The following is a 23854-nucleotide window of genomic DNA, read 5'->3' as shown; positions in this document are numbered from 1 at the left end:
GATGGAAGATAAAAGTAAGGAAGTCCTGCTAAAACTGTTCAGAGCATTGGTGAGGTCACACCTAGAGTAGGTGCAGGACATTCTGAAAAGGGAGGGTGAACAGCCAGTTGTCATGGTGCACATTGGTACCAAGGATATAGGTAAAAAACGGGATGAGGTCCTACGAGATGAATTTAAGGAGCTAGGAGCTAAATTAAAAAGTAGAACCTCAAAAGTAGTAATCTCGGGATTGCTACCAGTGCCACGTGCTAGTCAGAGTAGGAATCGCAGGATAGCTCAGATGAATACGTAGCTTGAGCAGTGGTGCAGCAGGGAGGGATTCAAATTCCTGGGGCATTGGAACCGGTTCTGGGGGAGGTGGGACCAGTACAAACCGGACGGTCTGCACCTGGGCAGGACCGGAACCAATGTCCTCGGAGGAGTGTTTGCTAGTGCTGTTGGGGAGGAATTAAACTAACATGGCAGGGGAATGGGAACCAATGCAGGGAGACAGAGGGAAATAAAATGGAGACAGAAGCAAAAGACAGAAAGGAGATGAGTAAAAGTGGAGGGCAGAGAAACCCAAGGCAAAAAATAAAAAGGGCCACTTTGCAGCAAAATTCTAAAGGGTCAAAGTGTGTTAAAAAGGCAAGCCTGAAGGCTCTGTGCCTCAATGCGAGGAGTATTCGGAATAAGGTGGACGAATTAACTGTGCAGATAGCAGTTAACGGATACGATGTGGTTGGCATCACGGAGACATGGCTCCAGGGTGACCAAGGCTGGGAACTCAACATCCAAGGGTATTCAACATTGAGGAAGGATAGACAGAAAGGAAAAGGAGGCGGGGTGGCGTTGCTGGTTAAAGAGGAAATTAATGCAATTGTAAGGAAAGACATTAGCTTGGATGATGTGGAATCGGTATGGGTGGAGCTACGGAATACCAAAGGGCAGAAAACGCTAGTGGGAGTTGTATACAGACCTCCAAACAGTAGTAGTGATGTTGGGGAGGGCATCAAACAGGAAATTAGGGGTGCATGCAATAAAGGTGCAGCAGTTATCATGGGTGACTTTAATATGCATATAGATTGGGTTAACTAAACTGGAAACAATACGGTGGAGGAGGATTTCCTGGAGTGCATAAGGGATGGTTTTCTAGACCAATATGTCGAGGAACCAACTAGGGGGGTGTTGTGTAATGAGAGAGGATTAATTAGCAATCTCGTTGTGTGAGGCCCCTTGGGGAAGAGTGACCATAATATGGTGGAATTCTACATTAGGATGGAGAATGAAACAGCTAATTCAGAGACCATGGTCCAGAACTTAAAGAAGGGTAACTTTGAAGGTATGAGGCGTGAATTGGCTAGGATAGATTGGCGAATGATACTTAAGGGGTTGACAGTGGATGGGCAATGGCAGACATTTAGAGACCGCATGGATGAACTACAACAATTGTACATCCCTGTTTGGCGTAAAAATAAAAAAGGGAAGTTGGCTCAACCGTGGCTATCAAGGGAAATCAGGGATAGTATTAAAGCCAAGGCAGTGGCATACAAATTGGTCAGAAATAGCAGCGAACCTGGGGACTGGGAGAAATTTAGAACTCAGCGGAGGAGGGCAAATGGTTTGATTAGGGCAGGGAAAATACTGTTCGAGAGGAAGCTTGCAGGGAACATTAAAATGGACTGCAAAAGCTTCTATAGATATGTAAAGAGAAAAAGGTTAGTAAAGACAAACGTAGGTCCCCTGCAGTCAGAATCAGGGGAAGTCATAACTGGGAACAAAGAAATGGCAGACCAATTGAACAAGTACTTTGGTTCAGTATTCACTAAGGAGGACACAAACAACTTTCCGGATATAAAAGGGGTCAGAGGGACTAGTAAGAAGGAGGAACTGAGGGAAATCCTTATTAGTCGGGAAATTGTGTTGGGGATATTGATGGGATTGAAGGCCGATAAATCCCCAGGGCCTGATGGTCTGCATCCCAGAGTACTTAAGGAGGTGGCCTTGGAAATAGCGGATGCATTGACAGTCATTTTCCAACATTCCATAGACTCTGGATCAGTTCCTATGGAGTGGAGGGTAGCCAATGTAACCCCACTTTTTAAAAAAGGTGGAAGAGAGAAAACAGGGAATTATAGACCGGTCAGCCTGACATCGGTAGTGGGTAAAATGATGGAATCAATTATTAAGGATGTCATAGCAGCGCATTTGGAAAGAGGTGACATGATAGGTCCAAGTCAGCATGGATTTGTGAAAGGGAAATCATGCTTGACAAATCTTCTGGAATTTTTTGAGGATGTTTCCAGTAGAGTGAACAAGGGGGAACCAGTTGATGTGGTGTATTTGGACTTTCAGAAGGCTTTCGACAAGGTCCCACACAAGAGATTAATGTGCAAAGTTAAAGCACGTGGGATTGAGGGTAGTGTGCTGACGTGGATTGAGAACTGGTTGTCAGATAGGAAGCAAAGAGTAGGAGTAAATGGGTATTTTTCAGAATGGCAGGCAGTGACTAGTGGGGTACCGCAAGGTTCTGTGCTGGGACCCCAGCTGTTTACATTGTACATTAATGATTTAGACGAGGGGATTAAATGTAGTATCTCCAAATTTGTGGATGACACTAAGTTGGGTGGCAGTGTGAGCTGCGAGGAGGATGCTATGAGGCTGCAGAGTGACTTGGATAGGTTAGGTGAGTGGGCAAATGCATGGCAGATGAAGTATAATGTGGATAATTGTGAGGTTATCCACTTTGGTTGTAAAAACAGAGACAGACTATTATCTGAATGGTGATAGATTAGGAAAAGGGGAGGTGCAACGAGACCTGGGTGTCATGGTACATCAGTCATTGAAGGTTGGCATGCAGGTACAGCAGGCGGTTAAGAAAGCAAATGGCATGTTGGCCTTCAAAGCGAGGGGATTTGAGTACAGGGACAGGAAGGTGTTACTACAGTTGTACAGGGCCCTGGTGAGGCCACACCTGGAGTATTGTGTACAGTTTTGGTCTCCTAACTTGAGGAAGGATATTCTTGCTATTGAGGGAGTGCAGCGAAGATTCACCAGACTGATTCCCGGGATGGCGAGAATGACATATCAAGAAAGACTGGATCAACTGGGCTTGTATTCACTGGAGTTCAGAAGAATGAGAGGGGATCTCATAGAAATGTTTAAAATTCTGATGGGTTTAGACAGGTTAGATGCAGGAAGACTGTTCCCAATGTTGGGGAAGTCCAGAACCAGGGGTCACAGTCTAAGGATAAGGGCTAAGCCATATAGGACCGAGATGAGGAGAAACTTCTTCACCCAGAGAGTGGTGAACCTGTGGAATTCTCTACCACAGAAAGTTGTTGAGGCCAATTCACTAAATATATTCAAAAAGGAGTTAGATGTTGTCCTTACTACTAGGGGGATCAATGGGTATGGCGAGAAAGCAGGAATGGAGTACTGAAGTTGCATGTTCAGCCATGAACTCATTGAATGGTGGTGCAGGCTCGAGGGGCCGAATGGCGTACTCTTGCACCTATTTTCTGTGTTTCTATGTTTCCATGAGTACTGCGTACAGTTTTGGTCTCCTTATTTAAGGAAGGATATACTTTTATTGGAGGCAGTTCAGAGAAGATTCATGAGGTTGATTCCTGAGATGAAGGGGTTGTGATGAAGAAAGGTTGAGCAGGTTGGGCCTATGCTCATTGGAGTTTAGAAGACTGAGAGGTGATCTTATTGAAGCGTATAAGATTCTGAGGGGGCTTGACAGCATCGATGCAGAGATTTTGTTTCCTCTCGTGGGGAAATCTAGTACTAGGAGACATAGTTTCAGAATAAGGGGGCGCCCATTTAAGACAGAAATGAGGAATTTCTTCTCAGAGGGTCGTGAGTCTTTGAAATTCTCTACCGTAGAGAGCTGTGGAGGCTAGGTCATTGAATATATTTAATGTGAAGATAGATGAATTTTTGAGAGATACGGGAGTCGAGGATATATGGGGAGGGGGCAGGGAAGTGGAGTTAAGGCCAAGATCAGATCAGCCATGATCTTATTGAATGGCAGAGCAGGCTCGAGGGGCCAGATGGCCTACTTCTGCTCCTATTTCTTATTTTGTTATGTATCCTACATTACAACAGTGACTGCACTTCAGAAGTGCTTCATTGGCTATTAAGAGCTTTAGAACCTGCTCAGATTGTGAGGTGTGTGCTGTATAATTGCAAGTTTCTTTCCTTTACTTTTCCTTTCCATTTCATTTTTGTCTGGAGCTTAGGCTAATGAGAGGTAATCTCATTGAAATGTAGAACATTCTTAGAGGGCTTGACAGCGTAGATGCTGAGAGGCTGTTTCCCCTGGCTGGGGAGTCTACAACTAGGGGCCATAATCTCAGGATCAGGGCTCGACCATTTAGGACTGAGATGAAGAGAAATTTCTTCACTCAGTGGGTGGTGAATCATTGGAATTCTCTAACCTAGACAGCTGTGGATGCTCAGTCATTGAGTATATTCAAGGCCGAGATGTTTGGGCACTAAGGGAATCAAGGGATATCAGATTGGGCGGGAAAGTCATGATCTTATAGCGGAGCAGGTTCGATGGGCTGGAGACCTATTCCTGCTAATGTTCCTTTTCTTTCTTGAATATGTGTGTGTTGTGAATTAAGCAAGTTTTTCTGACCAAGATCATAATCTACTTCACAACATCACTAATTACTCTGGGATGAAAAGGGTGGGAGGTGGAGTGACTGATCATACCAGAATTGTAATAATTGCCACGGCGACGGATGTTGGTTGTGTGACTGGGACGTGACGAGCATCGTAATCTACAAGGAGGTGAGTGGTGAATCAGGCACCAGAAACCCATTGTTTGTGTGTGTCTCCTGCAGGGATTCAGGATGGGGTGAAGATTATGCTGGACTGTGCTCAAGCTGCCTTTGTGTCTTACGATAAGATGGTCATTTCCTTAAAGGGAGGTGAAATGTAAGTATTAGATGTTAAAATTAGTTCCTAATCTCTGTGCTTGCTGTTTCCCTGTAATGTGAGGTGCAATGAACCCCATTTTCACACTCCCTCTTCCCCCATCTGCCCTCGTTATTATGTAACTCTCTTTGAAAATTTGAATTCCGTTTTAAGAATCTGGAAATTGCTAAAGTGTTAAGTTGCCCCTTCCAGGCAAAATATTGGGACATACCAGAGTCGCAGTGAAAAATCTCTCATGATGAAGCCCATTTGACGGTCTTAAATTATTTAGCTCCTAACTGTTAATTAAGATAGTCAATTTTCTGGTTGTTACTCAGATTTTGGAAGACCTCACCGTCATTCTCTCAGGTTGATGAGCTTAGATTTCATTATTTTTCCTATTCCCTGTCGGCCGTGGCTCAGTTGGTAGCACTGTCGCCTCTGAGTTAGAGATTTGAGATCAAAAATCTAGGCTGACATTCCAGTGCAGTGCTGAGGGAGTGCTACACTGTTAGAGGTGCCGTCTTTAGGATGAGACGTTAAACCGACACCCTGTTTGCTCTCTCAGATGGATGTAAAAGATCCCATGGCACTATTTTGAAGAAGAGAAGGGGAGTTCTCCCTGGTGCCCTGGCCAATACTTATCCCCTCAATCAACATCACTAAAAATAGATGATCTGATCATTGCTGTTTGTGGGGGTTGCTGTGCGCAAGTTGGCTGCCGTGTTTCCTACATTACAACAGTGACCACACTTCAAAAACTCCAGTGGTTGTGAAAGGAGCTATATAAATGCAAGTCTTTTTTTCTTTCTAAGCTGGCTTAGGAACCCACTGTAGTTAAAGTCAGTTCAGTGGAAAGTCCTGTTTATCCACCATTTGATTGTATGGAAACACGGATATAGCAACAACATTTATATCGCCCACAAAAGATCAGATTCATTGAATTCAGTTGCACTACTTACCATGGTGGGATATGAACTTAACCTCTGGCCTGCTAGTGCAGTACTGTAACCGTACCCTAGCTACTTTGGGACATCCTGATGGTGCGAAAGCCACTTTATAAATGCTAATTCTTTGTTTCATACCATTGGGAATTGCAATGGCAGAAAAAGCAAACCCTTCACTGCGTAGCAATCTCAGGATATACCACAGCGTTTATATAATGCCGTTTTTAATGGTTGTCTGATAAAATAAAGTCTGCAGAACATTCTTTTTCATAATGATATGAGGCGGGTTCAACCATTATTAACATTTCACTAAAACATTTTTCATGTGTCCTGAAGACCTGTATATGCAACTTTCTCTTGTAAGTATTCTGACTCCAATGTAAATGTAATGAAAATCCAGTTTTCTTTGTCAGTCCTCGGTGCATTACTTCGAGTTGTACACCAGGTTACCAGCTTTACTTGTCTGTCCTGACTTGCTGCGTCTAATCTCTGCAGCTATGTGTTGACCCTGATAACGGATGGGATGAGGAGTGTCCGTGCATTCCACTTTGACAAGGCAGCAGCCAGCGTCCTTACCACGTGTGTAAGTTTTAGAACTTGGATTTATTCTGTGTGTTTTACTTTTGAGTCTCTGGATAAGCGTCATTGAATTAGTGATTTGTAAACACTCTCTCCATCCTCTGATGCTGAATCCTTCTGCCAGAATTGGTTTGAGTAAAATGTCTCCATGCTTCCTCCCTGCTTTGAAACTCTAATATCCTGACCCCCACATGTATTTCTGCTCCCTGATCAACACTTGTATGTGTGCGCGCCGGTGTAGAAATCCTACTGTCCCAGTTGAAGAGTTCATAAGAACATAAGAAATAGGAGCAGGAGTAGACCACATGGCCCCCTCAAGCCTGCTCCACCATTTAATAAGATCATGGCTGATCCGATCATGGACTCAGCTCCACTTCCCCGCCCGCTCCCCATAACCCCTTATCCCCTTATTGTTTAAGAAACTGTCTATTTCTGTCTTAAATTTATTCAATGTCCCAGCTTCCACAGCTCTCTGAGGCAGCGAATTCCACAGATTTACAATCCTCTGAGAGAAGAAATTTCTCCTCATTTCAGTTTTAAATGGGCGACCCCTTATTCTAAGATCATGCCCTCTAGTTCTAGTCTCCCCCATCAGTGGAAACATCCTCTCTGCATGGACCTTGTCAAGCCCCCTCATAATCTTATACGTTTCGATAAGGTCACCTCTCATTCTTCTGAATTTCAATGAGTAGAGGCCCAACCTACTCAACCTTTCTTCATAAGTCAAGCCCCTCATCTCCGGAATCAACCTAGTGAACCTTCTCTGAACTGCCACCAAAGCAAGTATATCCTTTTGTAAATATGGAAACCAAAACTGCACACAGTATTCCAGGTGTGGCCTCACCAGTACCTTATATAGCTGTAGCAAGACTTCCCTGCTTTTATACTCCATCCCCTTTGCAATAAAGGCTAAGATACCATTGGCCTTCCTGATCACTTGCTGTACCTGCGTACTAACCTTTTGTGTTTCATGCACAACTACCCCCAGGTCCCACTGTACTGCAGCACTTTGCAATCTTTCTCCATTTAAATAATAACTAACTCTTTGAGTTACTGCAGCGATACTCATGATAACAATACACTTGGCTTGTATTCCCTTGAGTTTAGGAGATTGAGGGGTAATGTGGTTGTTTAAAATGTTAAAAGGATTTCATAAGGTAGAGATGGATATTTCTTATGGTGGGGAATCAAGAAAGGGCGGCATAATCTTAACATTAAAGCAAAGCCATTCAGGAGCAAAATCAAGAAGCACTTTTCCGCACAAAGATTAGTGGAAATCTGGAACACTCCCCCATCTCCCCCCGAAAGGTTGTGGAGGCTAGGGGACAATTGGTGCAGTCAAGACTGAGATTGATAAATTTTTGTCAGGTAAGGGCCACCAGGGATTGGGAGCAAAGGCGGGCAATGAAGTTTAGGTACAGATCAGCCGCGATGTAATTGAATGGCGGAACAAGCTCGGGGGGCTGAACCTCCTGTTCCTAATGAGACATGTATGGGAAGATGCGTTTTTTCAACCCACCTCCCTTTCACTCTTGACCTTTGTGTCCTTTGGGACTTTTTTCATCACCTGGCTGAGGTGGGATTCAGTGCTGCTGCCACTGTTCTTGAATACAGGAAAGGAATGCTATTAAACAGTGTTATCCCACTTCTTAGTCAAATAGAATTATCCATTGGTCAGACAGTTTTCTTACCCACTTGCCCCCACTTGACCACAACAGGATGATTGAACTCAGGAGTTTAGCCTGTAAGAAATCGCAGGAGCATTCCTTCATCACCATTCCTGAGAGGTGACCAAGATACGGCCTGGGATTGTTGGCCCGACCACAAAGACTGAGCTAATGTGACCTGTCTGTGTTCACAGATGACCACGCTGGAGCCAGGCTACCTATTCCTCGGATCACGTTTGGGGAATTCCTTGTTGCTCCGATACACGGAGAAACTGCAAGAAGCTCCGATGGATGTTGGAAAGGATCGGGATAAACAGGTATTGAAAACTTAATTCTGCCTTTTGAGCAGAAAGCATCTACAGAGGATTGAGCATGTTTTCTGTCGCGGTAGGTCAAAGGGGAAATAGTTCACCAAGTGAAAGCACCTATAAATGGGGACAAAGTTCCTCCAGTCAACAAGGTTTGTGGAAAATGTTAACATGAGTACAAAACAGGATTTTGTACTTTGTACTCACTCCGACTTAAGAAAATAATCAACAGGAAGAAGTTCACTTCTGAATTTATGTTTTAATAAAAGGACTCTGCTACAATCTTGATTCTCTCACATAATTGCAAAGTTTAATGGACCTAGCAATTATTGCTGTATAAATTTATTAAGTATGTGGGTTAGGCAGCTGGCTAGTGAGCTTATCTATTGATTTGAGCGCTCCATTAGTCCCTCAATTAGAGAAAACTCGGCGTACGTGAGCCCTTTAAGAAATTGAAGGAAACTGTCAGAACTGCTGTTTTCTTTCATTTCTTTTTGGAATATGGTGCCACAGTCTGCTGGTGTTGGAGGTTGTGGGTATTGAGACTAGTGGTGGGGGGAGACCAGTGGCAGGGGGCCCCTATCAAGCAAACTGTTGTGTCCTGGATGTGTCAAGTTTCTTGAGTGTTATAACTGCTGCTCACATCAAACAATTATTTAATATTCCATCACACACCTGACTTGACCCTTTTATAGAAGTAAAAATAAATCAAAGTGTGACATCACAAGAAAGCATGGAAGTGATTGATCGGTCAGTATTTCTCTCTCTTGGGCATTGTTTAATTTAAGAGCCGGGATTAATAACTAAACATTCAAAACTTGAAAACTTAATTAATTAAATAAAATACATTAAAGATGGCAGGGGAGGCATTGTGTTACTGCTGCGGCATGTGGGAGCTGGTGGACACCATTGAGGTCCACAGCGACCACATCTGCAGTAAGTGTCTGCAGCTCGAGAAACTTCGGCTCTGTATTGATGAACTGGAGTCCGAGCTTCAAACACTGCGACACATCAGGGAGGGAGAGAGTTACCTGAACACTGTGCTCCGGCAGTAAGCCACATCCCTCAAGTTAAATAATTCAAATTTAGTCCGTGGTCAGGGACAGGAGGATGTGACAATGAGTGAGGCAGGTACGGGGATCCAGGATGTAGTGATGGAGGAGCCTCAGCCCTTGCAATTGTCTTAACAGGTACGAGGTTTTTGTTCCCTGTGTGGACAAGAACAAGGACTGCAGGGAGGTTGAGCAAACTGACCACAGCACCGTGGTACAGGGAGGCCATCAAGTTGGAGGAGTAAAAAGAAATGTGGTAGTGGTAGGGGACAGTATAGTTAGGCGGACAGATACTGTTCTCTGCAGCCAAGAGTGTGAGTCCCGAAGGCTGTGTTGGCTGCCCGGTGCTAGGGTTAAGGACATCTCCTCTGGGCTGGAGAAGAGCTTGGAGTGAGAGGGGAACGATCCAGTTGTCGTGGTCCACGTAGATACTAACGACATAGGTAGGACAAAAAAAAAGAGGTTCTGCTGAGTGAGTCTGAGCAGCGAGGGGCTAAATTAAAAAGCAGAACCACAAAGGTAATAATCTCTGGATTACTACCTGAGCCACGAGCAAATTTGCATAGGGTAAATAGGATCAGAGAGATGAACGCGTGGCTCAAAGATTGTTGTGGGAGAAATGTGTTTCAGTTCATAGGGCACTGGCACCAGTACTGGGGTAGGAGGAATCGGAGGAATCTGTTCCGTCGGGACCAGCTTCACATGAACCAGGCTGGGACTGGTGTCCTGGCGACTTGAATAACTAGGGCTGTAGATCGGACTTTCAACTAAATATTGTGGGGGAGGGATCTGGTGAGTTAAATTTATAAATCAAAGAGAGGGAGAAGGCAAAAGTGCAAGCTAGCGATAGGGGTAATGATAATCAGTGGGAAAAGTAGGGACAGAGCATATACACACAAGACACCACATCCACTGGTTCCCCTTTATCCATCCATCTCATTATATCCTCAAAGAACTCCAACAACTTTGTCAAACATGATTTCCCTTTCATAAAACCATGCTGACTCTGCTTGACTGCATTATGATTTTCTAAATATACTGCTACTCCTTCCTTAATGATGGACTCCAGCATTTTCCCAACGACAGATGTTAGGCTAACTGGTCTATAGTTTCCTTCTTTCTGTCTCCCTCCTTTTTTAAATAGGGGCGTTACATTTGCAGTTTTCCAATCTGCTGTGGAGACTAGGTCATTGAATATATTTAAGGTGGAGATGGACAGATTTTTGAACGATGCAGGAGTCGCGGGTTATGGGGAACGGACAGGAAAGTTGAGTTGTGGTGAGGATCAGATCAGCCATGATCTTATTGAATGGCGGCGCAGGCTCGAGGGGCCAAATGGCCTACTCCTGATCCTATTTGTTATGCTCTTATGATAGTGGAGAGGCTCCAGGGTGTCAAGAGGTGAGCCTTTCACCAGAGTTCCCTGTTCTGGTGTTAATGTGGCTGATCCAGCCAAACGTTCTGGATTAATGATGACCCCCTCGGATGTTGATACTTGGGTCTCAATGATGGTGGTGCTGCTGAAGGCCGAGGGAAGATGGCTGGGCTTTATCTTGTTTGAGATGACCAATACCTTGAGCTTATGTGGTGCTAATGTTACATACCACTTGCAGCCCAAGCCTGAATGTTATCCAGATCCTTCTTGAGGTTGGATGGTTTCTCGCAGGTCGGGGCCACCACGCTGTCCAGGGGCCGCCAGTCCTTTTATGGCCCGACCTGCCGCGAGAAACCATCAGCGGCAGGTCGGGGCCTTAAGGAGCGGTGAGCAGCAGTCCCTGGACAGCATGGTGGCATACCACTTCAGGGGGCAGTACGAGCTGGTGCAGAAAGGGAACGGCAGCGAAGAATGATGTCAGCAAAGTCTAGGTCGGCGATTGGAGAGTGGGCAGATACAGCAGGAGCGGCGAGAGGGGCAAAGGAGCGGCGAGAGACTGTGGAGGGGATGTGATCAGGGCCCAGGGGAGGCATGAGTTCGGGCCCAGGGTCAACACGGGCCAGCCCACACTGCGATATGTGTGCACACTACGTCTGTGCAGCAGAGCAGGTCTCCAGTTGTCTTGGGTAATCCTTGCCACTGGACCAAGACCTAGCTCTGTCAAGCCCATGTAGTGGCTGGTGTGCAACGGCCACCTCACGTTAAAAAAATCTACACATAGGCATCTTCCACCCTTCAACATGTAGTTCGGGTTCTTCGTTCGAAACACCTGTGAACTCATCCTTTTTTTGGCATGGAAGCAAGTCATCCTTGTTTCGAGGGACCGCCTATGATGATGAAGATGGGTTGTTCAGAACTATGAAGGGTTTTGATAGTGTAGATAGAGAGAAACTGTTTCCAGTAGTCAGAGGGTCAGTAACCACACGACTCGGATTTAAGGTGATTGGCAAAAGAAGTTTATTTACGTAGCGAGTTGTGTTCTGGAATTCACTGCCTGAAAGGGTGGTTGGAAGCTGAATCAATAGTAACTTTCAAAAGTGAATTGGATAAATACTTGAAAAGGAAAAATTTGCAGGGCTATGGGGAAAGAGCAGGGAATTCATTGGGTAGGTCTTTGAAAGAGCCGGCACAGGCACGATGGACTGAATGGCAGCCTCCTGTGCTGTATGATTCCATTTTGTGTGAGGACTGATTGAATCCCTTCATGGTTGAATATCCTGCCGATACTCCATCAGGTTCAGTTTGAAGAGTGGCCACTTGGGCAGAGTCGTGGAAGGTGGCCAGAACCTCGCGTACCGACCGCCAATGAGAGACAGTGACCTCAGGAGAAGAAAAAAAAGAAAATGAGTGCAGGGAGAAAGAAGAGGTGTGGTAGAGAGGGAGGGGGGTCTTTCAGGCAGTAATTGAGACAGCCATCCTTCCTGACTGCAGTGACCCTGATTGGTTGGATTTGTTTTGTTCTGCAGGACGAACCGCCTAATAAAAAGAAGCGGCTGGATTTATCAGCGGGCTGGATCGGTGAGTATCCCCTCTGTCCCTCGGCCATTTTCAGTTACATGTCTGAGGCGTGGTCGCAAGTTATCAGTGATGCAGTGAACTAGAGCTCGACTTGGTGTCATTAAAGCAAATGGCACGGTATTGTTTGATTTCGGGATATGCAACTTGACGTCAGAAGCCTGCCGTCCCTAGTGGTACCTGCCACTTTTCCCATTCCCCTCCCACCAAAAGCCGAGAGGATGGGAAAATGTGAAAGAGGATTTGGCCACCCCACTCCCCAGCTAGCCTCTTTGACACATAAAGAAAAAAGAAAGACTTGGATTTATATAGCGCCTGTCATGACCACCGGACGTCTCAAAGCGCTTTACAGCCAATGAAATACTTTTTGGAGTGTAATCGCTGTGGTAATGTTTCAACATTCCAACAATCGGTTAGAAGGCTGTCTGCTTGCATACTCTGCTGGGGAATGAGGCATGTCAGTGGGAACGAGGTGGGGATGGGGGGAGGAGAACTGTAGGGAAAGAAAGCAAATACATTTTACAAATACAAACGCGCTGGTTACTCTTGTTTATTTTACATTCCAGCTGGTGATGTCGCTTTACTGGATGACATGGACGAGATTGAAGTGTATGGGAACGAGGCCCAGTCTGGCACTCAGCTGGCAACCTATTCCTTTGAGGTAGGGTCCGATTTACTGGATGTCACTGCTAATCGATCGGGTATTGAAAACCCCCAGTATGTGCAAAGCTTCCATCTCATTTATATGAATTAATGTGACGTGACGAAACTTTACAGTTACGTCTATGATTCAGGGTAGTAAATCTGCAGAGGAGTACTCCCACGTGCCAGTTTACTCTGATTGTATCATTGTCGCTGGGCTGGGCAGGGAGGGGAAGTTCTGGACTTCAGGTGCTTTTGCTGCAGGATCCGTCTTCTGCCACTGGAAATAGATACATTCCGTGATGTTCTGAGGCAGACAGTGATGTTTGAAATCCTGGCAAAGTCAATGAAGGAAGAGAAACAGACAGTGGGAATACAAAATAAATGGGAGCAGTCTGCGGGATATGACACAGGAAAGGGATTTGTGGGCTTCAGTCAAAATCACCCGTAGGCCATCAGCACAATATTCAACCTGATGTTGGGATTGAGCTCAACACCCAGGAAAGTGATAGTTTGGACAAAGCATGGGTTCCCCATCCCCCTCATCCCTTTGAGGATTGTAAATGAGCCGAGAAATGGGTTTGGATGGCTGTGCAACGAGGAAAGATTTGAGGATGTTCATATTGCAGCGTAGAGGGAACTTTTCCGAGGTATTTAAAATTATCAAGGGGGTAGATAAACTGGATCTTAAAGCACAATCTCCAGGCCAAGGGAACATGGATTCACTCTGACGAAGGGTCATCGACCTGAAACATTAACTCTGTTTCTCTCTCCACAGATGCTGTCTGACCTGCTGAGTATTTCCAGCATTTTCTGTTTTTATTTCAGATTTCCAGCATCTGCAGTATTTTACTTACAAATTCACTCTGCTTTGGTTTGTCTATTCTACCTGTTTTCCACCCTCTTTATGGTCATAAATATTGAGGGGGCAGTGGCTAAAATTTATGGCAAATGGTTCTATTGAGGGGCAGAGTTAAAGGGAAGTGGTTCAGAAATCTGACCCCTTTCGGACTGGCCAATGGTTCGAGGTGGTTGTTTCTGCTCCTTTTATAATGCTGTGTTTCAAAGGAATTTATGAAAGAGGTTAGGATGGGGTGGGCTAGTCTGTCTAATGGTACATCATGGATAACTGTGGTCCCCTGGAGCTTGCTTGGACTGGGGGAGATGGTGAAGATTGTCCAGAGTTATTCCTGGTTCGTTGCCACCTTGGACGGTTAGGATTTGTAGCGGTTTGGGGAGTGATGCACAAGGTCGTACTAGATAGTGGATGAGGTGAGCATTGATGGACCCCAGGGCCTTCCTCACCTTTGATATGTTTGCATTCGTTTGGTAACTAAACAGCTATTTTCCAATTACTGTGGACATGCAAGCTTTGTCATTTATCAAGTTTGACCACAAATACATTTGTGCTAATTGATATAAAAAGGAAGACAGATGTACAGTTATATAACGTCTCGTCACGTCACCATGGCCTTGCCCCTCCCTATCTCTGTAATCTCCTCGAGCCTCACAACCCCCTGAGATATCTGCGCTCCTCAAATTCTGCCCTCTTGAGCATCCCAGATTATAATCGCTCAACCATCGGTGGCTGTGCCTTCAGCTGCCTAAACTCCCTCCCTAAACCTCTCATCTTTCTACCTCTTTCCTCCTATAATGACGCTCCTTAAAACCTACCTCTTTGACCAAGCTTTTGGTCATTAGCCGTAATTTCTTCTTATGTGGCTCGGTGTCAAATTTATTTATTTGTGTCGTATAACACTCCTGTAAAGCACCTTGGGACATTTTATTACGTTAAAGGCACTATATAAATACAAGTTGTTGTTGTCTCTCAAACATTTAAAAGCTCTTCACATACATTGAATTGCCTTTGAAGTACTCTCAGTATGTCACTGCTAGCCTACATTACATGTTCAAGTCCCAGTATGGGCTTAAACCCAGAACCTTGGACCACAAAAAGCTGGTTTTGATTGCTTATGTTTAGAAGCTACCCCAATGTTCAAGCTGCCAGCACCATCTGAATGATTTCCCTCCTGTCATCCTGCAGGTCTGTGACAGTATATTGAATATTGGTCCTTGTGTAAATGCTTCAATGGGAGAACCTGCTTTTCTTTCCGAAGAGGTGAGTGTGAATTGGTTGCTAAGAAAGGTAAATATGCAGCAGGTCCGCCAGTATCGAGGGATGAGGGGTGGGGAAGTCAGGTTACCATGTTGGGTAGAGATCCTTTGCTACAAGGGAGCCAGGCCGAGACCTTTCCAGGCCAAAGGAAAGTGGGGAGAGGGAACAGCAGGTGGAGCGATTACCTGGAAAATCTCTCCTTTGCAGGGTCAGGTTTATAAAAATGAATGCAAATCCATGTAAGCTTGAGCATGTCCCAGCTGACAGTTCTGATGCCATTAGTTCGTGGTTGCTGGTCCAGCCCCAGTGTTTGAATTCGAGCTCGGACTCGGGTCCACGGTGAAGCTGACCTGGGCTCATGGTGAAATAGTAAAGTTTGTGAGTGGCTACTTCTAGTGCTTAAAGCCGCTGCATGCTCCCAGCACGGACAGACGGTCCCAAGTTGAAGTCGTACAGCTGACGGATATTAGAACTTGGCTGCCCTGTACTTCAAGTCGGAAGAGAAAATGACTCGAGTCTGAGGCTGTCGTGGAGCAGCACCAACCGCTGCCTCTGGTGCTCAGCAGCCCGGACCATAGTCCCTCTTCCACCCCTCCACACTCCGTCCTGAAGGGGGAGCATGGTGGCTACAACAGAATAGGAAATGGAAACACCCACGCCTCTTTCAGTTTGAATTTCTTAATCGTTAAGGGGATAAGGGGTTATGGGGAGCGGGCGGGGAAGTGGAACTGAGTCCATGATCAGATCAGCCATGATCTTATTGAATGGCAGAGCAGGCTTGAGGGGCCTTATGGCCTACTCCTGCTCTTATTTCTTATGTTATGAATTTGATTGAAGCGCTATAAAGTATTTCTGAACACCAGTGATGTTTGCAATCTGTTCCAGCTGCATTTTTGTTTTAACACCTCACTTCATTTTAGTTTCAGAGTAACCCAGAACCTGACTTGGAGATAGTTGTGTGTTCAGGATATGGAAAGAATGGTGCGCTCTCCGTTCTACAGGTAATGGACTGTACGCTTGCTTCTAGTATCAGCTTGGTGCTCCTGGGCAGTTTGACAATAAAAAGCTTGTCATCTGACATGCAATCCTTCTCTAACCTCTGTCTAACTTCATGATCTTATGGATACAACTATGATCAGAACTTTTCTCATGTTCCCTCTAAGCTCCAAAAAACTCATCCTCAACACTTTCTCCTCCCTGCATCGTCAGTGTATTGAAATCAGGACTCATCGTGCAGTCTCCTACTCAAACTCAAAACGGTGGATTCTCAGTTTATAAAAACACACGGGCACTCCCCCAATGACTCAGTGAGTTTATTCAAAGAGTAGCTTCGTCTGACCAGGAACTCCCCAGGTTTGACCACTAGTTAATGCTGAGTGAGCTGACATGAACCAGGCGGGGGAGATTGTCCTCTGAGGAGAGATTGAGGAGACTAGACTATATTCCCTGGAATTTAAAAGAACGAGAGGTGATCTAATTGAAACATATAAAATTCTTACAGGGCTTGACCGGGTAGATGTTGGGAGGATATTTCCCCTGGTTGGGGAGTCTTGAACTAGGGGTCATAGAATAAGGAGTCGGCCATTTAGGACTGAGATTAGAATTTTCTTCACTCCGAATCTTTGGAATTCTCTGTCCCAGAGTGCTGTGGATGTTCAGTTGTTGAGTATATTAAAGGCAGAGAGTGATAGATTTTTGGATAGCGAGGGATATAGGGATAGCGCGGGATGGTGAAATTGAGGTAGAAGATCAGCCATGATCTTACTGAATGGCGAAGCAGGCTCGATGGGCCGAATGGCCTACTCCTGCTCCTAATTCTTATGTTCTTATGACTAGTGGTGTTATAGAAACATAGAAAATAGGTGTAGGAGTAGGCCATTCGGCCCTTCGAGCCTGCACCACCATTCAATAAGATCATTGCTGATCATTCACCTCAGTACCCCTTTTCTGCTTTCTCTCCATACCCTTTGATCCCTTTAGCCATAAGGGCCATATCTAACTCCTCCTTGAATATATCTAATGAACTGGCATCAACAACTCTCTGTGGTAGAGAATTACACAGGTTAACAACTCTGAGTAAAGAAGTTTCTCCTCATGTCGGTCCTAAATGGCTTACCCCTTATCCTTAGACTGTGACCCCTGGTCCTGGACTTCCCCAACATTGAGAACATTCTTTCTGCATCTAACCTATCCACTCCTGTCAGAATTTTATATGTTTCTATGAGATCCCCTCTCATCTCATTATAATTGGCATCCGTGTCCTAGAACTGTCCAGGTTAAAAATCCCCATATGTGGACGTCGGATGAAAACAGGATTGGACACACATGTGATTCCCATATGGCTGAATAGTCTGCCATCTCTCACCATTGGTGAGCTACTGAAGGATGAGCTCCGTCCATGGAACCTGGAGGAGTTGATGCTTTCAGGAGGGGTGAACGTTACCGAGGGATATTGGCCATTCATTGTTTTGTTGATTCCCAGTTTACCTGATCTTAGACAGGTGAGCAACTCATTTGCTACAATTGGCTTCAGCATTCCTGGATTAGAGAGGCAGGGGAAAAAAATCAGCTGACTGTCGAAGCCTTGCTGTTACATGCTAAAATAACGATGAATAGTCAGCAAACTTCATTTTTGAAGTGTCAGATCTAGTTTTAAGTTCAGTTGGCAATGCAGTTAAGGTGTAGTGGCGGATTGCAGTGCACTGGAGGTATTTCCATGGGGCTCAGAGCTCTGCCGCCTTATTGAAATGTAGATTCCAGTCAGTTAGCAGTCTGCACCAAGCAATGATCTGCCATAGTGAGACATGACTGTTGCAGATCTTGTACCGGTGCTACATTAAATCTTGGGATTACCAGGACCATACCAGAGATCATTGGTAAAGTCTGCAAACACCCAAGGACAAACCTGTTACTCGAGTGACCCTTTGAGAAATTGTGGACTGCTAGAGTTTACCTTTTGCTCTTAGCTTTGAGCTGTAGAAGACTGTATATTAGTTGCTGTTTCCTGCTATTAGAAACTATTAATGAGTCTTTCTGTTGTAAAAACGGGTTAGTTACTCCCTTCATTTGAAGGACATTGAAGTGTGACAGTAAAAATTCTAACAGCTCCCTGTGTGTAATTGGAGTAAGGGGTTCTGGAAGGTTCGTGAGGTTAACAACATAAGCAATAGGAGCAAGAGTAGGCTATTTGGCCCCTCGAGCCTGCTCTGCCATTCAATACGATCATGGCTGATCCGATCATGGACTCGGGTCTACTTCCCTGCCCGCAATGTGTGACAACCACATCATTTTCGGAAAGTTGCTAAACAAGATTAGATAAAGCATAGTGTTTACCGACAAGCTGAAATCACTATGAATCTGAAGAAATTATCGATTTACTTCATTATGCTCTTCAGCTTTTTTCCATTGTGGGATTCTTGAATGGCACCAGTAATATTGACCCTCCATGCTTTGTGTTTGAGGAAATGGTATGTTTCTGGCTGTGTTTGTTGTAACTGGCCGTCAGTGTAGAGGGTCTAGAGAAACTTGCAGTAACAGTTAGCATTTGCCTCTGATTGACCAGAGGAGCTATTTACACCACTTCCCCACAGGAGTCCCTGAGAAGCAGTCTTAAAATGGACAGGCCAGGTCAGTAGTTAAAACATTACATCAATGACCCCATAAAACTGTGAGGTACGCCACAGGACATCCAGTGGTATCTGTAATTATGAAAAGTAACCCATATGACTCTGTGCTTTTCTTTTTCAAACAGCGAAGTATTCGTGCCCAGGTGGTTACGACCTTTGAACTTCCCGGTTGCCATGACATGTGGACGGTGATTGCCTCTGATAAGAAAGACGAGGTAAACACAAAGGTAAACGGTAACAGAAATTTTTCTAAGTTTATGTTTAACTTTTATATTTGAACTAAAAGATGAGCATCATTACAACACATGTTAATGGCATGAGATAATGGAGGGAGAAGTTCACATACACAGGGGGACACTGTCTACCTGATCAGCACATCCCACCCTGTATCACTGGCACTTCCCAGTCAATGTTCCCTGTAAGCTGCGCTTTGTTCTGCGTGGCCTCTTTCTTAGGCGGCATTGTAAGCAGTGTAGATAGAAGCATAAAATTATAAAAGGATATTGATAGATTAAATGAATGGGCATAGAAACATAGAAAATAGGTGCAGGAGTAGGCCATTCGGCCCCTCAAGCCTGCACCACCATTCACCATTCATGGCTGATCATTCACCTCAGTACCCTTTTCCTGCTTTCTCTCCATACCTCTTGATCCATTCAGCCGTCAGGGCTATATCCAACTCCCTCTTGAATATATCTAACGAACTGGCATCAACAGCTCTCTGCGGCAGAGAATTCCAGAGGTTAACAACTCTCTGAGTGAAGAAGTTTCTCCTCATCTCGGTCCTAAATGGCTTACCCCTTATCCTTAGACTGTGACCACTGGTTCTGGACTTCCCCAACATCGGGAACATTCTTCCTGTGTCTAACCTGTCCAGTCCTGTCAGAATTTTATATGTTTCTATGAGATCCCCTCTCATTCTTCTAAACACCAGTGAATACAGGCCCAGTCTATCCAGTCTCTCCTCATATGTCAGACCTGCCATCCCGGGAATCAGTCTGGTGAACCTTCGCTGCACTCCCTCACTAGCAAAAACGTCCTTCCTCAGATTAGGAGACCAAAACTGAACACAATATTCCAGGTGAGGCCTCACCAAGACCCTGTACAACTGCATTAAGACCTCCCTGCTCCTATACTCAAATCCCCTAACTATGAAGGCCAACATGCCATTTTCCGCCTTCACCACCTGCTGTACATGCATGCCAACTTTCAATGACTGATGCACCATGACACCCAGGTCTCGTTGCACCTCCCCTTTTCCTAATCTGCCGCCATTCAGATAATATTCATTTCATGTTTTTGCCACCAAAGTGGATAACCTCACATTTATCCACATTATACTGCATCTGCCATGCCTATGTCCACTCACCTAACCTATCCAAGTCACCCTGCAGCCTCTTAGCATCCTCCTCACAGCTCACATCGCCACCCAGCTTAGTGTCATCTGCAAACTTGGAGATATTACACTCAATTCATTTATCTAAATCATTGATGTATATTGTAAATAATTGGGGTCCCAGCACTGAGCCCTGCGGCACCCCACAAGTCACTGCCTACCATTCTGAGAAGGACCTGTTATCCCTACTCTCTGCTTCCTGTCTGCCAACCAGCTCTCTATCCACGTCAATACATTACCCCCAATACCATGTGCTTTAATTTTGCACACTAATCTCTTGTGTGGGATCTTGTCAAGAGCCTTTTGAAAGTCCAAATACACCACATCCACTGGTTCTCCCTTGTCCACTCTACGAGTAACATCCTCATAAAATTCTAGAAGATTTGTCAAGCATGATTTCCCTTTCATAAATCCATGCTGACTTGGACCGATCCTGTCACTGCTTTCCAAATGTGCTGCTATTTCATCTTTAATAATTGATGCCAACATTTTCCCCACTACCGATGTCAGGCTAACTGGTCTATAATTCCCCGTTTTCTCTCTCCTTTTTTAAAAAGTGGTGTTACATTAGCTACCCTCCAGTCCATAGGAACTGATCCAGAGTCGATAGACTGTTGGAAAATGATCACCAATGCATCCACTATTTCTCGGGCCACTTCCTTAAGTACTCTGGGATGCAGACTATCAGGCCCTGGGGATTTATCGGCCTTCAATCCCATCAATTTCCTGACTAATAAGGATTTCCTTCAGTTCCTCCTGCTCACTAGACCCTCGGTCCCCTAGTATTTCCGGAAGATTATATGTGTCTTCCTTCGTCAAGACAGAACCAAAGTATTTGTTCAATTGGTTTTCCATTTCTTTGTTCCCCATTATAAATTCACCTGATTCTGACTGCAAGGGTCCTACGTTTGTCTTCACTAATCTTTTTCTCTTCACATATCTATAGAAGCTTTTGCAGTCAGTTTTTATGTTCCCGACAAGCTTCCTCTCAGACTCTATTTTCCCCCTCCTAATTAAACCCTGAGTCCTCTTCTGCTGAATTCTAAATTTCTCCAAGTCCTCAGGTTTGCTGCTATTTCTGGCCAATTTATATGTCTCTTCCTTGGATTTAACACTATCCTTAATTTCCCTTGTTAGCCACCTTCCCCATTTTGGTTTTACTCCAGACAGGGATGTATAATTGTTGCAGTTCATCCATGTGATCTTTAAATGTTTGCCATTGCCTATCCACCGTCACCCCTTTAAGTATCATTCGCCAGTCTATCCTAGCCAGTTCATGTCTCATACCATCGAAGTTACCTTTCCTTAAGTTCAGGACCCTAGTCTCTGAATTAACTGTGTCACTCTCCATCTTAATAAAGAATTCTACCATATTATGGTCACTCTTCCCCAAGGGGCCTCGCACAACAAGATTGCTAATTAATCCTTTCTCATTACACATCACCCAGTCTAGGATGGCCAGCCCTCTGGTTGGTTCCTCGACATATTGGTCGAGAAAACCATCCCTAATACACGCCAAGAAATCCTCCTCCACCGCATTGCTCCCAGTTTGGTTAGCGCAACCAGTATGTAGATTAAAGTCGCCCATGATAATTGCTATACCTTTATTGCACGCATCACTAATTTCTTGTTTGATGCTGTCCCCAACCTCACTACTACTGTTTGGTGGTCTGTACACAACTCCCACTAGCGCTTTCTGCCCTTTGGTATTCCGCAGCTCTACCCATACAGATTCCACGTCATCCAAGCTAATGTCCTTCCTTACTATTGTGTTAATTTCCTCTTTAACCAGCAATGCTACTCCACCTCCTTTTCCTTTCTGTCTATCCTTCCTGAATGTTGAATACCCCTGGATGTTGAGTTCCCAGCCTTGGTTACCCTGGAGCCATGTCTCCGTGATGCCAATGATATCATATTCATTAATAGCTGCCTGCGCAGTTAATTCGTCCACCTTATTACGAATACTCCTCGCATTGAGCCACAGAGCCTTCAGGCTTGTCTTTTTAACACGCTTTAGAATTTTGCTGTAATGTGGCCTTTTTTGATTTTTGCCTTGGGTTTCTCTGCACTCCACTTTTACTTTTCTTCCTTCTATCTTTTGCTTCTGCCCCCATTTTACTTCCCTCTGTCTCCCTACATAGGTTCTCATCCCCTTGCCATATTAGTTTAACCCCTCCCCAACAGCACTAGCAAACACTCCCCCTAGGACATTGGTTCCGTTCCTGCCCAGGTGCAGACCTTCTGGTTGTACTGGTCCCACCTCCCCCCAGAACTGGTTCCAATGTCCCAGGAATTTGAATCTCTCCCTCCTGCACCACTCCTGAAGCCACGTATTCATCTTGGCTATCCTGCCATTCCTACTCTGACTAGCACGTGGCACTGGTAGCAATCCTGAGATTACTACCTTTGAGGTCCTACTTTTTAATTGAACTCCTAGCTCCCTAAACTCAGCTTGTAGGACCTCATCCCATTTTTTACCTATATCGTTGGTACCTATATGTACCACGACAGCTGGCTGTTCACCCTCCCCCTCCAGAATGCGCTGCAGCCGCTCCGAGACATCCTTGACCCTTGCACCAGGGAGGCGACGTACCATCCTGGAGTCTCGTTTGCGGCCGCAGAAACGCCTATCTATTTCCCTTACAATAGAATCCCCTGCCACTATCGCTCTCCCACTCTTTTTCCTGACGACCTGTGCAGCAGAGCCACCTCTGGTGCCATGGACTTGGCTGCTGCTCCCCCCTGATGAGTCATCTTCCCACAACAATACCCAAGGTGGTGTATCTGTTTTGGAGGGAGCTGCTCGCAGGGGACCCCTGCACTACCTTCCACTGCTCTTCCTGATGGTCACCCATTTCCTATCTGCCTGAGTAACCTTTACCTGCAGTGCGACCAACTCACTAAACGTGTTATTCATGACATCCTCAGCATCGCGGATGCTCCAGAGTAAATCCATGCACAGCTCCAGTGCTGCAATGCGGTCTGTCAGGAGCTGCAGCTGGATGCGCTTCCTGCACATGTAGTTGTCAGGGACACTGGAAGCGTCCCGGTCTTCCCACATAGCACAGGGAGGAGCATGACACGGGTCTGGGCTCTCCTGCCATGACTTTTAACCCTTAGATTACTTAATTTGGCAACAATGCCAAAGGTTTTTTTACTGCTAAGAACAAGAAGAAAGATAAATAAAAAGAAAACTACTCACCACTTAACCAGCCAATCACTTACCCTCTTGGCTGTGACATCACCCTTCGATTACTTTTTACTTCTTTCTTATTTCTGACCCAGCTGCAGCTAGCTGCTCCCGAACTGTCGCTGATCCCCGGACTCCCATTGGATCTTTATAGGCCGCTCCTCGCTCCACCTCCGGCCATTGCTTCCGAACTGCCGCAAACTGGGCAAAACTGGCAAATTCATTTCAATCTAGGCAAATGTGAGTGTCATCCACTTTAGACCTAAAAAGGATAGAACAGGGTACTAAAAACAGTGGAGGTCCAAAGAGACTTGGTGGGGTACAGGTACATAGATCATTAACATGTCATGAACAGGTACAGAAAATAATCAAAGGCTAATGGAGTGCTGGCCTTTATATCTAGAAGGCTGGAATACCAGTGGGTAGAAGTTATTCTGCAGCTATACAAAATCCTGGTTAGACCACAGTTGGAG

General features: G+C 45.2%; 1 protein-coding gene across 3 annotated transcripts in view; it reads left to right on the top strand.

Moving 5' to 3' along the window:
• Nucleotides 1–23854, top strand: part of cpsf1 (cleavage and polyadenylation specific factor 1) — a 108142-nt gene that overhangs the window by 31628 nt on the left and 52660 nt on the right. For 2 of the 3 annotated variants that reach the window (XM_070881882.1, XM_070881880.1), the window contains exons 10-17: nt 4836–4929; nt 6351–6438; nt 8296–8418; nt 12363–12414; nt 12978–13072; nt 15098–15172; nt 16090–16170; nt 18921–19022. In XM_070881882.1, coding sequence (XP_070737983.1) covers nt 4836–4929; nt 6351–6438; nt 8296–8418; nt 12363–12414; nt 12978–13072; nt 15098–15172; nt 16090–16170; nt 18921–19022 — 710 coding nt within the window. The remainder of the gene's footprint in view (nt 1–4835; nt 4930–6350; nt 6439–8295; nt 8419–12362; nt 12415–12977; nt 13073–15097; nt 15173–16089; nt 16171–18920; nt 19023–23854) is intronic. The other variant, XM_070881881.1, reaches the window with a different exon arrangement.

Source organism: Pristiophorus japonicus, chromosome 5 (assembly GCF_044704955.1).
Source record: "Pristiophorus japonicus isolate sPriJap1 chromosome 5, sPriJap1.hap1, whole genome shotgun sequence".
NCBI classification, from domain to species: Eukaryota; Metazoa; Chordata; class Chondrichthyes; family Pristiophoridae; genus Pristiophorus; species Pristiophorus japonicus.
Note: the sequence above shows the minus strand (reverse complement) of the source record. Positions and strands in the feature narration are given on the sequence as shown.